General features: G+C 48.9%; 2 protein-coding genes and 1 pseudogene across 3 annotated transcripts; 2 read left to right on the plus strand and 1 right to left on the minus strand.

Annotated features, from left to right (window-relative positions):
* Nucleotides 1-2692: 2692 nt before the first annotated feature.
* Nucleotides 2693-3042, plus strand: LOC110311963 (small ribosomal subunit protein uS10 pseudogene; annotated as a pseudogene).
* A 1649-nt stretch (nucleotides 3043-4691) lies between these two features.
* On the minus strand, nucleotides 4692-10046 carry Ccdc116 (coiled-coil domain containing 116). The gene is made up of 5 exons (XM_021185491.2): nucleotides 9980-10046; nucleotides 9614-9751; nucleotides 7972-8520; nucleotides 7240-7842; nucleotides 4692-5711 (listed from the first exon to the last, which is right to left on the minus strand). The coding sequence occupies exons 2-5, from the start codon at nucleotides 9683-9685 to the stop codon at nucleotides 4851-4853; spliced, it is 2085 nt and encodes a 694-aa protein (XP_021041150.1). The 5' UTR covers nucleotides 9686-9751; nucleotides 9980-10046; the 3' UTR covers nucleotides 4692-4850.
* Nucleotides 10047-12365: 2319 nt separating this feature from the next.
* Nucleotides 12366-16138, plus strand: Ydjc (YdjC chitooligosaccharide deacetylase homolog). Of its 2 annotated transcripts, none has more exons than XM_085832413.1 (5): nucleotides 12366-12579; nucleotides 12666-12825; nucleotides 13031-13130; nucleotides 13227-13407; nucleotides 13589-16138. In XM_085832413.1, the coding sequence occupies exons 1-5, from the start codon at nucleotides 12416-12418 to the stop codon at nucleotides 13917-13919; spliced, it is 936 nt and encodes a 311-aa protein (XP_085688539.1). In that variant the 5' UTR covers nucleotides 12366-12415; the 3' UTR covers nucleotides 13920-16138. The 2 variants fall into 2 exon arrangements, with proteins under 2 accessions (XP_085688539.1, XP_029326061.1); XM_029470201.2 differs by having other exon boundaries at nucleotides 12367-12579; nucleotides 13230-13407.
* Nucleotides 16139-16472: the final 334 nt, after the last annotated feature.

A 16472-nucleotide genomic window follows, 5' to 3' on the forward strand; every position in this document is an offset into this window, starting at 1 on the left:
GTTGGGGAGGAAAGGGTTTATTCAGCTTACACATTCATATTGCTGTTCATCACCAAAGGAAGTCAGGACTGTAACTCACACAGGATAGGATGCAGGAGTTGATACAGAGGTCATGGAGGGGTGCTACTTACTGGCTTACTTCCCCTGGCTTTCTCAGCTTGCTTGCTTTCTTGCTTTCTTTCTCTTTCTTTCTTTCTTTCTTTCTTTCTTTCTTTCTTTCTTTCTTTCTTTCTTTCTTTCTTTCTTTCTTTCGAGACAGGGTTTCTCTGTGTAGCCCTAGCTGTCCTGGGACTCACTTTGTAGACCAGGCTGACCTCGAACTTAGAAATCTGCCTGTCTCTTCCTCCCAAGTGCTGGAATTAAAGGCATGTGCCACCACCGCCCAGCTTCAGCTTGCTTTCTTATAGAACCCAGAATCACTAGCACAGGAATGGCACCACCCACAAGAGGCCCTCCCCCCCCCCCCACCTTGATCAGTAATTGAGAAAATGCCTTACAGTTGCATCTCAGGGAGGCATTTCCTCAAGGGAGGCTCCTTTCTCTGTGATAACTCCAGCTTGTGTCAAATTGACACACAAAACCAGCCAGTACACCTATGCAGGCACTGTGACACTCTATCAGCAGAACAACAGAGAACTGAGGCATTTGGAGGTTTCTCAGCTACAGCCTCAAAAACTCCAGCAGTTCTCACTCCCACTTCTAGGAAGCGGTGGCCTCTGAGGGTTAAGAAAGGTGAAATTCAGGGCTTAAGAAATGGTGCCATGGTTGAGAACATTGGCTGCTCTTCCAGAGGTCCTGCAATCAATTCCCAGCAACCACATGGCAGTTCACACCTGTCTATAACGGTAGCCCCATGAGATCCATTGCTCTCTTCTAGTGTGCAGACATGCATGCAGACAAAAAAATTCCATATACATAAAAGAGAAAGAAGACAGAGTGAGGGGGTAAGCTTCAGGTTAGATGACTGAATCTAGGAAGGCTACATGCAGGACAGACATTGTAAGAAGAATGCTCATTTAGAATGTTGCAACTTCAGACATGAACAGCTAAAAACAGGGCTCAATGGTCTGCCAAAAGATCACTGGGTCATGGGCTAAAGATGCACAATTCTAGCATAAGATATTAGTGATTTTCAACGGGGGCTTCTCCCAGTCTCCCAGATATGAAGATCTCTGAAGCTGTGGTAGAGCTAAGGAAGCTCTTTTTGGACTTGGCAATGGGAACTGTCAGTGGTGCTAATTAGCAGCCATTGTCTTTGAAAATCAAGGATACCCTCTTAGCATTTTTCTTCTCACAGGATTTTCTTGTCTCTGGAAGAGAGGTCAAAGGCCAGTCTCTACAGCCTACATATATTTTCAGTAATCAGTGAAAATAGCCAGAATCCCTTGGTTTGTCCTAACTACAGTCCTTCCTTGAAATAGGATCAGGCCAGTGGGACATAGCAACCATGGGATTGGTATGGCCAGGTAGAGGATATGGCTTCTACTACAAATGGATCCCTGATCGACCTACCTTAAGACCTTAGTTCTTCAGAATGACAGATAGCTAAGCTTTCCTTGGGTCTACGAGTGTGGGTGTAGCCAGAGTGAGCTCCTCTGCGTGGAGGGAACCTGCAGACCCTGTGAGGAAGACTTTCGGTGATGGCAATTCTTAGTTGTCAACTTGACTACATCTGAAATTAACTAATACCCCCAAATAGAGAGCACACCTATAAGGGAGTTTTGCTTAAACTGAAGTGGAGAGAACCACTTCTAATCTGGATCTTTGAGGTAGGAAGACACATCTCTAATCTAGACCTAATCTGAGCCAGATCTTCTGCTGGAAAGCAATACAAAAGGACATGGTAGAGGGAAGCTTTTGCTCTTTGCCTGCTTGCTCTCTCCTTTCTAGCAAGACCATTCCTGCACTGGCATTAGAGCCTACTTCTTCACAGTTCCAGTGTATACTGAAATTCAGCTGAGACATTCAGCCTTGTGGACTGAGCAACTATGGAATTCTTGGACTTTCCATTCACAGTCAGTGGCTTTTTTTAATTTACTTATTATTATTTATTTATTTGTTTGTTTATTTATTTTTTTGGTTTTTCAAGACAGGTTTCTCTGTGTAGCCCTGGCCGTCCTGGAACTCACTCTGTAGACCAGGCTGCAGCCAGTGATTGTTAGGTTAACTGAATTGCAGGCTGTTAACCATTCTTTTTTATGTGTGTGTGTGTGTGTGTTATGTGTATATATGTATATATACACATACACACATATGTGTGTGTATATATATATATATATATATATATATATATATATATATATATGGAGAGAGAGAGATTCATTTTATAAGTTCTATTACTCTAGAGAACACTGACTAATACACCCAAAGCAGACATTGCCACTACCTGAAAGGCTTGAGTCCCAAAACCCTGACTAGGGGAAGCAAGAGAATAAAGGATAGACATATAGACACATATAAAAATGAAGCTGGGTCGGGCGTGGTGGCGCACGCCTTTAATCCCAGCACTCGGGAGGCAGAGGCAGGCAGATTTCTGAGGCCAGCCTGGTCTACAAAGTGAGTTCCAGGACAGCCAGGGCTATACAGAGAAACCCTGTCTCTAAAAACAATTAACAAAACAAAAAAAACAAAAAAAACAAAAAAAATGGGCTCCTGCTGAGGAACAAGTTGGTCAGGAAGCCGCGCCTCAGCCATGGCATTTAAAGATACTGGAAAGACGCCCGTGGAGCCCAAAGTGATGATTCACCGAATTTGAATCATGCTCACTAGCCGCAATGTGAAGTCGCTGGAGAAGGTTTGTGTGGACTTGATCAGAGGCGCCAAAGAAAAGAATCTGAAAGGACCGGTGCGCATGCCTACAAGACACTGAGAATCACTACCAGAAAAACACCTTGTGGTGAAGGTTCCAAGACCTGGGATCGTTTCCAGATGAGGATCCACAAGCGACTCATTGATTTACATAGTCCTTCTGAGATTGTTAAGATTACTTCCATCAGTATTGAGCCGGGAGTTGAGGTTGAAGTCACCACTGCAGATGCCTAAGACAACTGAATAAATCGACTTAATTGTCAAATTTTGCTGGAAAAAAAAATGAAGTTGGGATAAAGTGCGGTTCTCTACCTGGCACAACTGGGAACCTTAACATGTTTATTATGTTCAAAAGATGCAAAGATTGGCCAGTCTGGGTAGGAGGTCTCCATAGATAAGCAGCCTCAGGTTGCAAATGTGACACCCCCATCCTCACCCCTCAGGGATCATAGGCCAAGAGAGCAAAAGGATCAGAGACAGACAGGGGGTTCTGAAGACAGACAGGTTCTGAAGCCCTGTGAGTATGTTGGTGAAGACACACAGGGACTGGCTACAGGGACGCAAATCAACATTACTTGAGGTGACTCCAGGTTTATATAATTTTGGGGGAACTGAAGGTAGAAACATCTAGGATGGGCAAAGGTCATTGGCTGAGGACTTAGGGTCCTGAAATCATTAGCATGGGGAAACATTTCAGCAATCTCAGATGATCCTGAACTAATTGGGAGAAAGGAAGTAGATCCTGTAATCTAACTAAGGCTACATGACATTATGCACATAGAGGAGGTGGGGGGTGGGGGTGAATGCCCCAGACAAGGTCAGAGAAGGGGAAACCCTGGCACTGGCGGTTCCCATCCCAGGAACCAGAGACCGAGACCCTGTTTTTCTCCTAGCCGACACCTCTCCCACAAACGCCTCTGCCTCTCCAGAGCTCTGAGATCGCTCTCTTGGTCCCTGCAGCCAGCTGCTGCGGGCTCTGCACAGCTAGCTGTGGGTGCACTCTCCAGCCTGCATGCTTACCTCTTCCCTGGAGCTCAGTCCTTGCCCAGCCTTCCCATCCCAAAGCCTGGCCGAAGAATTCTGCCCTAGCTAAATTCTTTCCCTCTGGCCCACCTGAGTCCCCACAAATGGAAAACGCCAAACAATCTTAGTTTAGAATCAACAGATGACACAACTGCTGGGTGTGGAATCTATCGTCCTAAACTCATCAACTATCCTATGTTGGAAATCTTCCAGTTGCTGGATCTACCAGGTCTGACAGTTCTCAGTTTACATCTTGCTTCCTGTAGCTCCCACCTTGAGAAGTGGTTCTCAATCTGTGGGCTGCGTCCCTTTGTGGTCAAATAACCCTTCATAGGGGTCACCTAAGACCATCTCAATATCAGATATTTACATTATGATTCATAACAGTAGCAAAATTACAGTTATGGAGTAACAAGGAAAATGATTTCATGGTTGGGGTCACCGCATGAGAAACTGTATTAAGGGGTATCAGCATCAGGAAGGCTGAGAATCACTGTACTAGAGTCTATACAGGGTGGAAGAGAAGTCAAGTCTGGGTTGGGGTCTATCTATACAGCTATGGAGAATTAGCCATGTTGGGGTGACACTTTGGTGATGGAGGTGTTTGGGGGGGGTCACTCACACTTCTGTAGTAATCATTCATCCATTCTCCTGTAAACCATAACATCATTAATTCACCAAGTTGGACCATGTTAAAATCATTACTTCTGCATATCATCAGTATCTTTCCTATCTTATATCCTAAAGAAAAGTTCATGTAACATCAGGGCTGGCTCACCCTGAAGATGCTAGTTAGGGGTGGGCATCTGGGTGCAAGGGAACAAGATAACACACCAGCACCAGACAGCTGTGTCCACCAACATGTCATTTATTTCCATTTGGCTCTTTGGCTCCCTTGATAATACTAGCAGAGCTCCTCCTGAGCACCCAGTCATCCTGACCTCCACTCAGGACAGGGACTGGCTGGGTGGCCAGCTACTCGGATAGGACTGGAGTACTCTATGTGGCTCACAGAGGTCTCATGGGGAGTTATTGGGGCTCATTACAGTGGTTATATTCATAAAGTTCTCCAACTCATGCAAAGGCGGACTAGGAGGTGTGTGTTCACCCTCAAAAAAATCTTTGGTGTCATCCTCCTTACTTCCTCTGTCTTCCTCTTCTTCCTCATCTTCCTCATCTTCCTCCTCCTCATCTTCCTCTTCTTCCTCTTCCTCTTCCTCCTCCTCCTCCTCACCGTCCTCACCCTCTTCAGTGTTCAACACTTTCTTGGTCTTGGAAGATCTAGAGCCCACACTAACATTGGAGATTATAGAGTGCTTGGCCTCTGACAGGTTTGTGTTCGCTGTCTGTTCCTGACCTGTTCCAGGATCCTGAGAGTTGAGCAGCTGGTAGATTGGCAACTCAGGGTGGAGGGAGAGGTAGGACTCTGGAGATTGGTCCTGGTCTGTGTCACCAGTAAGCTCCGGTTGCATGGAGGAGGGTTCTGTGCTATGCTGGGTGGTGCCAATACGGGAGACACTATGTGGAGAGGTTCCTGACCTGGAGGCATGTTTTAGGGCCTGCTGTGACAACTCAGCTTCTTCCAATTTACGAAGAAGACAGGTCCAGTTGATGTCTGAGGACAGGCGGATGTGGGCACCCTTCACCTTCTTGAAGCCCAGAAAGATGTCCATGAGAACCTCAGTGATAGGAAAAGAGATGAAGCCAAGTTGCTTATTGAGGCTTTCCTCAAACTTGTATTTGCAGATAAGCAAGGAGACTGCCTGCTCAACCAAGAAGCTAGTGAGTTCCTCAAACCAGGGGTTAGAGATGTAGGACAAGCTGGAAACAGATGAGATGGAGGGCAGAGGCTTCTTCTTCGAAAACTTGGTGTTGGGGCTCTGTGCAACAGCCAAGGAGAGAAAAGGAGACGTTTAACCCTTGTCATCCCCCTGCTGCCCTGTGACATCATATTGCTACACCCACCTTGGCCGTTGTGCCAATCTTCCCCCGTTACAGTCAGAGAAGCCAAGCTCATCACACCAGGATACAGGCCTGCCACATCTGCCTACTGTAACATTCAGTTCATATGCTGCACCTGCCAGGTCTAGAGCAAGCCCAGCAGCCTGAGCAGGCTGTGTGCATGCAAGCTTGCACACAGCTTGTTCAGAAGGAATTACATCGGAACCCTGATGATGGTAGGTTGAGATGTCCAGAGACCTTCAAGGTCAGGCCATCTATGTCTTCATACACACTTCCTGACCAAGGTCCCCTTCATGGAGCAGAAGGTCTAGAGAGTCCTAAAGCTAGATTAGAGGACACTTGGCCTTAGATACAGAGTTGCCTTCTTGGCAAAAACTCCTGTCCAGCTGGGTGGTGGTGGCAGCAGTGCCAGCAGCAGCAGCAGCGGCTGAGGCGCATGCCTTTAATCCCAGCACTCAGGAGGCAGAGGCAGGCAGATGTCCGAGTTCCAAGCCAGTCTATTCTATAGAGTGAGTTCCAGGACATCCTGGGCTACACAGAGAAACACTGTCCTAAAAAAGCAAGCAAGCAAACAAAAAAGCCAAACCATTAAAAACCTCATATTCATAAGAGAAATGTGGGAGGGCCTCTGAGGTTCACAAAAATAAATAAATAAATAAAATAAAATAAAAACAAAAACACCACCACCACCAAAAACCCTGAACTGCAGGCATGGTGATGCATGCCTATAATCCCAGCATTTGAGGGGTTGGGAGGTAGAGGCAAGAGGATCACAAGTCCAAGGTCTTCCTCTACTATACAATGAATTGGAGACCAGCCTGAGCTTTGTGATACCCTGTCTCAGAAAAAAGAAAAAGAAAAAGAAAAAAAGAAAAAAAAAGCAGGGTAAAAAAATAGCCTTTATTAATCTTTGACAACATCTGGAAACTGGAAATAGATGGACACGGATACCTGATTCCCAAGCAGCTTATCTCTACCTCAGAAGAGTTCTGCAATGCAGGGCAAGAGATCTTGTCCTCGGGCACCCGCCAGTAACAGTGGCTACTAGAAGTGGTGGGTAAAGGAGCCCCTTCCCTTCAGAGGTTGCTCTGAGACCTCCAGCCCTGCTCTTGAGGTCACCTCTGGATGCAGTGTAGGAGGGGAAGTGGAAAAGCTTTTTCCCAAAGAAAGGAATGGGGGGAACAGAGGGAAAGGGAAATGGGAATGAAGACAGCAGGGGGAGGCAAGACGATGCTGGACCGGGCCCCTGAGACGTCCCTGGCAGGAGGCCACCTCAACTGTAATCCCAGGGGCAGGCAAGGTGAAGTGCAGGCCATGACAGGGCTGAGATATATGGTTGTAGTTTGAGGCCATAGCTTGTTTCTGCAGTTTGGGTTCAGAGTTAGGGGCCTCCTGCATGGAGTGGAATGAGGGGTTAGGGACGTTAGAGACTTGTGTAGGTGTCACCTTGAGCCTGAATCTGGTAGCCATCTGGACTGCATTAGGTGGGGAGCCCCTTCTGCCCTTGCTTTTTCTGTGAGATGTCTTAGGGCTGTAGGCTGTGGTGGGAGAATCACAAGGCTCTCCCCTAGCCTCCCTGTTGGTGGGTATGGAAGCCTTAGAGCTGGGCTGCAGAAGATCGGAGTTTCCAGGCAGATCTGGAGTGGTCTCTGAGGTAACTGGGAAGAGGGGGAAGCCATTGTGGCGGCAGGCATGGCTGAGCTTGTCTACAGCCTGGCTGACTACACGCTGCAGGGCAGGAAAGAGACGATGCTCAGCCAGGAAGTCCAGGGTATGATGGGGTTCCCTGAGTGGACAATAGGTAGGCAGGTTGAAGGGTCTTGGCTGGTTCAGCAGTGACTTCATCTCCTTGTTTAACTTTTGTTTGAGGAAAATCATCTCCTGTTCTCCAAGTCCCAAATCTGAAGTTTCAGGGGTGATTGAACTGGAGCCCAATAGCCCAGAGAACCAAGACAGGGGCTGCTCCCGGGTCCACTGACTGCTGGTTTGGCTGCCCAGTGAGTCCCACAGCAGGGAATCCCTCTGGGAGCAGGATTGATTCAGGACTTTCTGCAAAGAGAAAGAAAGGCTGAGAGGTGACCACCCAGCCTAGAGCCCCCCACCCCATCCCCTGAGCTCAGGCCCACCTTCTGCTCAGGCCCACTGTCTGCTAGCCTTAGCCATAGCACCAGATCTCACCCCTTTGTTTTCCAGGCGGAGTAGCCTCTTGAGGTTTTTCTCAAGCAGGAGTTTGTCCCTCATTGGTGGCAGTGAGCCTATGCCTCTGGCACCCAGGTCACTGTCTTGGCTGTGGGACCCCAGCCATCCAGCTGTGATGCTGCTATGGGAATCAGACATGGAACTGGAGCAAGATGGGTAATTGTTTGGGCGTCCAGCACACAGGGTGGGCCGAGTACGGTGCCGGTGCACAGTGTCGATGCTGGGTCTGGCTCGAGACCGATGCCTACTACTTGGCACCTTCACGGGGTCTTGAATATCCACCAGTGGCACGCCAGCCTCTGTCTTCATGGCAGCCAAACGTTCTGTTGCCTGCTCCACAACTGTCTGCAAGCTGTCCAGTACCTGACCCTCAGTGAGGAAATCCAGGAAGCCACCAAATGCCAGAGGGTGCCTAAGGTTTTGCTGGTGGCCTTGGTGCTCTGAGTATTGGTTCATTGACGGTAGGTGTGGTACACGCCCAAGCTTGCAGGTTGGCCTCACTTCTGGCAACAGATGCTTCTTGGGCAGCTGCATTTGAACAGAGAGGCTTGTCATAACAGGCAGGATGGCCTGCAACGGGTAAGGAGCTATCTTTGCAGTCCTCCCGGGGTCCCATTAGAAGCTGGTTGATACTGAACAATGAAAAAACATTTTTTTTTTTTTTTAGGCTTGTTAACGCTGACGATTAAACCCAGGGTCTTGAACATGTTATGCAATGTTCAACCACTGACGTGCATTTAAAACTTTTTTTGTTTTGTTTTGTTTTTCGAGACAGGGTTTCTCGGTATAGCCCTGGCTGTCCTGGAACTCAGTTTGTAGACCAGGCTGGCCTCGAACTCAGAAATCCACCTGCCTCTGCCTCCCGAGTGCTGGGATTAAAAGCGTGTGCCACCACTCCCGGCCTTTAAAACTCTTTGAAACAATTCTTTGTGTGTCCATGCGCCTCAGTGCAAGTGTTGCAGTCAAAGGACAGCTTGGTGTAGCTGGTTCTCTCCTTGTATTGTGTGGATCTCAGGGACGGGCTGATCATCCCCAAGTCAGATCACCAGTCTTCCCCACTGAGCTATTTCATCAGCCCTGAATTACATTTTAGAATCAGGTAATCCTGGGTTTGAATCCCACCCAGCTCTGAGACCTTTGGGATGTGTGACTATTCTTACAACAGCCCTAATTGAGGGCTTCACTGCAAAGTATGGTTCTACTAGGATTGCCCTGAAGGTTCCCAATACCTATATTTCATATATGCCAACCCTAGCTAGGAGCCTGAGAAGTGGAATTCTGTGTTCATGGTGTGAAAGTGCAATTATGAGAGCCCTCCACCCTCTCTAGAGAGCCCTTCTTCTCTGTCTCTAGCACAGACCTACACTGTTGTCACTGCTGTGCTACAGTTGAGGACTTGAGCCTGTGTCTCCAGCTTGAGTCCTCCTTGCTCCTTTCTCAGGGCTCCTAGTCCACCCAAGTGCTATCTGGGGCCAAGGGGAGTGGGAAGTGAGTGATGAGGGCTCTGCAAGCAGGCATAAGGGAAAGTGACACTACAATAAGCATTCCACCAGATGGCCTGGTGAGCTCAGCTGGACACAAGAAAGCAGTGGCAAGTGGTGGGCCAGCTGGATATACTTACCGGAGCCACATAGGTGCTGTGAGCAGCCTCGTCGTCAGCCAGATATCCTGAGTGGTGGCGGCACCTCGCCATGATGTGGATAATTAAATTTGTTTTCTGCTTCCTTTTTCAGGTCCCACAGCACAGATGCAGACTCCTCTGTATGGGGCGGGGAGAGGAAGTAAAGGTAGGTCCAGGCCTCCATGGACCTCTCATTCCCTGTACTTGTGTCCTTCAGACATCCCAACTTTCCCCGCTTGGACCAGTCACTTATCTGTGGACATTCCCAAGTCGTTGCCTTTTGTTTGCAACTGTGTCTGGGTCGAAGTGTGTGTCCAGACTTCCTTCTTTCAGACCAGAGCCACCCTGGAGACCCCACATGCTTACCAGAGTCTCTGCTGTGCTTCTAGGGGTTCGCTCATTCAGCACCCTTTAAAGCTCTACGGCACAGAGAACTGGAATCCTACCCCCGCAGCATCCTAGGATGCTCATTTACATACCTCATCCTGATTGGACAGAATCTGGCCTCTCATTCACTAGCCTCCCCGACACAATGGTTGGGGGAGGGGCCCAGATTGGCTCCTCCCCCACCCGTTGGAATTTTTTTTTTTTCTGTCAAGCCAGCTAAGTATAGTTCTTGGGGATGGTTATATTCAGCCAAGACGTCTGAATCTGGGGCTTGTTTCTCTAATCCTCAGGGCGGAAGCGATAGCCTCAATTTGTGATTTAAACACCTTCCTCAGCTCATTCCTGGACCTCCCACTCCGTTGGCTTCCTCTTAAGGGTCCCTTTCCCTCATCAATGCAGTGTGGACTAGCCCACATCTTTCTTTTCAAGTGAAGAGTCCTGGTTTTCTGCACAGCCTAGTTCCTGCCCCTGCTTTTTCTTACTGATATGACTTAGCCCCTCAACACCAGCTCCTCACAAGAGCTGAGGATCCTTCCACAAGTGAGTATTACAACACACTTTGCACCGTGTGGAAGCACCATATAAACTCACCTCTACAGTTTTCCTTCCTACCTTCATCCTAGAAAGCCTGTCATTGCCAACATACCCACAACAAGTCTATCCTCCCCTACCACATTTTTTTCTTCCTGTCTAACAGCTTCACTGTTACCTGCGTGGTAACAGGTATCACTGTTTTGGTTTTTCGAGGCAGGGTTTCTCTGTATAGCCCTGGCTGTCCTGGAACTCACTTTGTAGACCAGGCTGGCCTCGAACTCAGAAATCCGCCTGCCTCTGCCTCCCGAGTGCTGGGATTAAAGGCGTGTGCCACCACGCCCGGCTACAGCTTCACTTCTTTAGGGCAAGAATCAAAGCAGTTCGCCCTAATCCCTAATAACCCCCTTCCTGATACAGTAGGTGCTTAAGAGTTCTCTCCTCCCAATCTGTGGTTCTCAGCGTTCCATGGCCTCAGGGCCTCTGGCCTTTCCAAAAGCAGTTTCTCAGAGGGCCCCAGTGGCCGAATGACACCCGATGGTTCAACAGTCACTATGATCAGACACAGCAGTGTTTATGCCAAGAACTTGGCTGAAGGGTTCTTCGAGGCCTCCAAGCCTCATGAAACGTCATCAGGTACTGTTACAATCAAGTTCTCTCCCTTCTGCCTGTCACGCAGGTATCAGGATTGATGAGCTCAGAGCAGGTCAGGCTTCAACGTGTAGGGAAGAGTTCCTGCCCCATCTCTCTCATGAACCTTCAAGTTTCTTAGCTGTAAAACAGTAGTAAATTACCAATATCATGGGCTTGAATCAAGAAACAGACATCCTATAATGAAAGCCCAAGACAAACTAAGAATGCTTCTCAGTTGGCAGAATGCTTGCCTAACATGCATGAAGTCTTTGGTTTAATTTCCTGTGCCACAAAAAACAGGCGTGGTAGCACGTACCTGTAGTTCCCAGCACTGGACAGGTGGAAGCTCTAGGATCAGAAGTTCAAGGCTAGCCTCAGCTGAATGAATAGTGAGGTCAGCCTGGTATATATAAGACAGTTTCAAAACAGTATCAAGCCAGCCACATTACCATGTCACCATGGTGATTATAGGTAAGTCAAGGATAAGAAAGCTTACTGGACAAAGTCCAAAAGTGAGCATTGCCTTAAGCTCAAGGTGAAAGTGAACCAGTGCTTTCTTGAGTAAATCTGCCAGTTTTCTTGTTTAGAGCTTTTGCTAAGAAAAAGCCTCCCCTTGGGAGAATCAGTGAGGAACAGACTGTTTGAAACAAAGAAGAGCAGCATTACAAGAATGAAATAACTTGGCATCATCTTTGAGTGATGGAGAAAGGTAGGTGGCTGGTTTTTTTTCTCAGAGAAAATAATGGAAGGACAATATACTGCCCAGAAACTTAGTAATGATAAACACTGAGAAGAGCAAGAGGAATTTCTCTTGAGTATATTTCTCCTTTTCGCCATTAAAAAAAGTACAGTTCAAAAATAAAAAAAAAAATGAGCTAGAGAGAGAACTCAGTGGTTAAGAAAGCTTAAGGTTCTTGCAAAGGAACCAGTATGCGTTCACATTGTGGATCAAAACCAGGCGCGCATGCATGCACACACACACACTATACACACACATGTGTATACACGTATATACATACATATGTGTATATATATGTATATATACATAAACATAAACACACACACACGAACAAAAACATAAAATTTGCAGAGCTTTAGTAGGACATTCAGAGACCTCTAGGTGGCGAGAACAATGGCGGCGTGCAGCCGCATTTAGGCGTGTGCGTCGGGGTGGGGCCTCGGCAGCGTTCGAGGGCGGGGTCTGGATGCTCCAACCTATTCCCTCTGCTCTCCAGCCAGGGTTTGGCAGCCATGGCTTTTCCCCGCGTGCGGCTGGTTGTCACCGCTGATGACTTTGGTTATTGCCCCCGGCGCGATGAGGGCATCGTAGAGGCCTTCCTGGCAGGAACTGTGACCAGCGTGTCACTGCTGGTTAACGGCACAGCCGCAGAGAGTGCGGCCGAGCTGGCCCGCAGGTGAGGGCGGTCCCCTACAGGACCCGGCTGGTTTAGGGGCTCCCACTTGGTGGCAGTCAGTGATCGCTCTCGCGCTCTGCCCGTAGGCACAGCATTCCCACGGGTCTTCATGCCAACCTGTCTGAGGGCCGTCCGGTGGGCCCGGCCCGCCACAACGCCTCGTCGCTCCTCAGCCCGGAAGGCTTCTTTCTCGGCAAGATGGGATTTCGGGAGGCCTTAGCGGCTGGAGACGTTGCTTTGCCCCAGGTGCGGAGGCGTGGCTACAGGGGAATATTCATCTTGATCTTCAAATCTCAGCCCAGAGGGTATCATGGAAGTCGTTGGGTCAAAAGCGGATGCTGGGTATACTCTCTAGTTCAAAGGCTGGAGCAGTCGCATCGTGGCGCCAGACGGAGCTCCTAGTTTTGTGGCTGCTTCCCGAAGCTCATAGTATCTGTGCCCCTCCCTTCAGGTCCGTGAGGAACTAGAAGCTCAACTCAGCCGCTTCCGGGAGTTGCTGGGCAGGTCCCCCACGCACGTGGACGGTCACCAGCACGTGCATGTGCTCCCAGGTACGCGGCTTGATACCTCCCAGGGCGGGGGGCGGGCTTCTTTCCAGGGTTGATGGGAGGTCGATGGAGACTCCCCTCTGCGCCCACCCCTCCAAGCAGGCGTGTGTCAGGTGTTCGCCGAGGCGCTGCAGGCGTACGGGGTCCGCTTCACACGGCTGCCGGCAGAACGTGGCGTGGGCAGCTGCGCGTGGCTCGAAGCGCCAGCGCGCGCCTTCGCCTGCACGGTGGAGCGCGATGCCCGGGCCGCAATTGGCCCCTTCTCTCGCCACGGCCTGCGGTGAGCATCAGCCTCCCCAACTACATCCAACCCTGCCGCGTCCCCAAAGGTCCCAGTTTTGGTTGGTTTTTCTCAACCAAAAAAAAAAAAAAAGTTAGGAGTTGACCTACTGTCCTGCTCCACCCTCTGCCTATCCCGACCGGTCCTTGAGGCAACACCTCTGATATCCTGGCACTCACAGGTGGACCGATGCCTTTGTGGGCCTGAGCACTTGTGGCCGGCATATGTCTGCTCACCGAGTCTTGGGGTCACTGGCGCGGGCCCTGGAAGATATCCCTGCTGGCCACGCCCTGACTGCCGAGCTGATGGCACATCCCGGATACCCCAGTGTGCCTCCAGCAGGGGGCTGCGGTGAGGGCCCAGATGCGTTCTCTTGTTCTTGGGAGAGGCTACATGAGCTGCACGTTCTCACAGCACCCACTTTGCGGGCTTGGCTGGCCCAAAATGGTGTGCAGCTCTGCGCCATAGATGACCTGGATTCCAAAAGGCCCGGGGAAGGGGTCCCCTTGTGAGGCAACTCTGGAACCTTTCCTGGAGCCGTCCTCACTCAGACACCGAAGGCCAGCTACAAACTGCCTATAACTAAGGAGGAAGGCCAAGGCTAAAGTTCCAGTTCAGTCAGGCCTTGGAGCAGGGTCTGACTTCCTAGAGTGAAAAGCCACTAAATCCCGTTCCCAGGTCCTCTAGGCTGAGTAGAAGGCTGACCTTGGGCAGCCTTGCCTGGCTGCAGGGAGGCCCAGTCTGTGACATCTGGACGTAAGGCCAGCTGAGCGATTATTTGGTGCCAGTTCGTGTTGTAGTTACAACCACTTGTTTAAGAGCAATGGGAAGAGGCTGGTATGTTAATAAAATTATGTCTTTCAGATTTGGCTGGTTTATAAAGTGTCCAGGTATCCTTCAGAGAAATAAGAGTGGGCACAGAGAACTCCTTAGAGGCTCAGACCAAGACACACAAAAACATCTTCACATTCCAATTCTGCACATGCTTACATGTTTTAAATCCTTTTTTAGAAAAATATTACATACACTTGTTTGTGTTGGGGGAGTAATATGCATACCATGGCACATGTTTTCTTTTTGAGATGGTATCTTACCACATTGCTCAGACTAGCCTTCGAGTCAGGCTCAAGGGATTGTCCACCACCACCGACTAGTTGAGACTGCAAGCACACACCACTGTGCCCTAGCCATGCCTACATTCTTTTCTTAAACAAACAAACAAACAAACAAAAATGTATTCCGGGGCTGGTGAGATGGCTCAGCAGTTAAGAGCACTGACTGTTCTTCTGAAGGTCCTGAGTTCAAACCCCAGCAACCACAGCTCACAAACATCCATATGAAGATCTGACACCCTCTTCTGGAGTGTCTAAAGACAGCTAGAGTGTACTTACAGATAACAAATAAATGAATTTTTAAATGTCTTTATTTATATGATGAGTACACTGTATCTATCTTTAGATGCACCAGAAGCAGACATCCGATCCCATTATAGATGGTTTTGAGCACCATGTGGTTGCTGGGAATTGAACTCTGCTCTGGAAGAGCAGTCTGTGCTTTTTAATCGCTGAGCCATCTCTCCACCCCCATTCTTTTTTCTTTCTTTCTTTCTTTCAAGACAGGGTTTCTCTATATAGCCCTGGCTGTCCTTGGAAGTCACTCTGTAGACCAGGCTGGCCTCGAACTCAGAAATCTGCTTGCTTCTGCCTCCTGCGTGCTGGGATTAAAGGCGTGCGCCACCATGCCCGGCCCTTCTCTTTCTTAAGGGAGGGGAACAGAAGATTCATTAGGGTGCTCTGGGGAGGCACATGATAACCATAATTTTGATTTAAAAAGAGGTTATCTGTGGGGAGGGGCAGCAAGATGGGCTCAGTTGGTAAAAATACTTGAGTTTGATCCCTGGTATTCTGGTGGAAGGTAATAATCAACTTCTAAAAGTTGTCCTCATCTGGCTGCCACAACCCCACACAGACTTTATATACATACTATAGAAGTAGTTTTCGTTGTCTTTTTTGGGAAAGTAATGTTATATGTAAGTCATTTCAGGGGACAGATGGAAAACGGAGTGTTACATTTCCCCAGGAAAGTAGTCTGCTGAGATGAGAAACTAGGATTCTAGTGATGTCTGATGATGTCTGGATGCTCTGTGGGCAGTAGGGAGTAGAAGGGAAGAGCATAGCCTCACACTGTTTCTGAGGATGGAAAGGCTGATGGAATACGTGGTCCTCCTTTTGGTAGTGGGGACTGAGTCTATAGTTTCACACATGCATGCTAGGCAAGACAGCTGGGCTGTCTTTGATACTCATATTGCCAATGATGACACTGAACTTCAGGTCTTCCTGCCTCCACTTCTCAAATGCTGGGATTGCAAGTGTGCACTGTCTGTCAGTCCCAGGTAACATGGTTTTAGAATTAAGCCCAAGGCTTCCTATCAACTAAACAACACCTCCAGCCCTTACATGTCCCAGGCCCCCCACTACAGACTTAGAAGTGGGAGTTGTAGAGTGGGGCTTTGAATTTGACATGACTTACATCCATCCTGCAGCTGGGGGCTGGGAGGAAAGGAAGCTCTCATTTGGCCTGGTAAGACTTTTGTGGCTTTCAGAAGGAATGCCTCCTCCTCCTCCCTTGCCTTCATTCCCTTGGTAGGCTCCAGTCTATTATAACCTTCCTGGACCTTGGCCTGGGCTGGTTCAACACTGCAATGTCTGTGACCAAGTTTTCTATTCACTTCCCCATGTTTCTAGAGACAGCCCTTGGAGTGTGACTCTACAGTGGAGTACTCAGAAGGCTTTGCTGAGTTCTGTTCTGCTGGGATACTGCCCAGCTTACCGATGGAAAATCAGTGTGATCTAGGCCACACTGGAGGAAAAGGAAGGTCCCCTGGAGGCTTCCTTCCCTGCACCTTGGGCATAGCACTGGGTATGTGGTCTGTACTGTCTGTTTTCCCAGGATTGCTGTCTTAAGAACTGAACTGTGTGGTCATCCAGGAAATGCCATTCACCAGGCATAGCCTGGGCTGGGCACCCTGTTGCAGTCTATCTCTTCCTCAGCCTTACTCTCTGTAG

This window comes from Mus caroli, unplaced genomic scaffold (genome assembly GCF_978045245.1).
Source record: "Mus caroli unplaced genomic scaffold, Mus_caroli_1 scaffold_17, whole genome shotgun sequence".
Taxonomy (NCBI): Eukaryota; Metazoa; Chordata; class Mammalia; order Rodentia; family Muridae; genus Mus; species Mus caroli.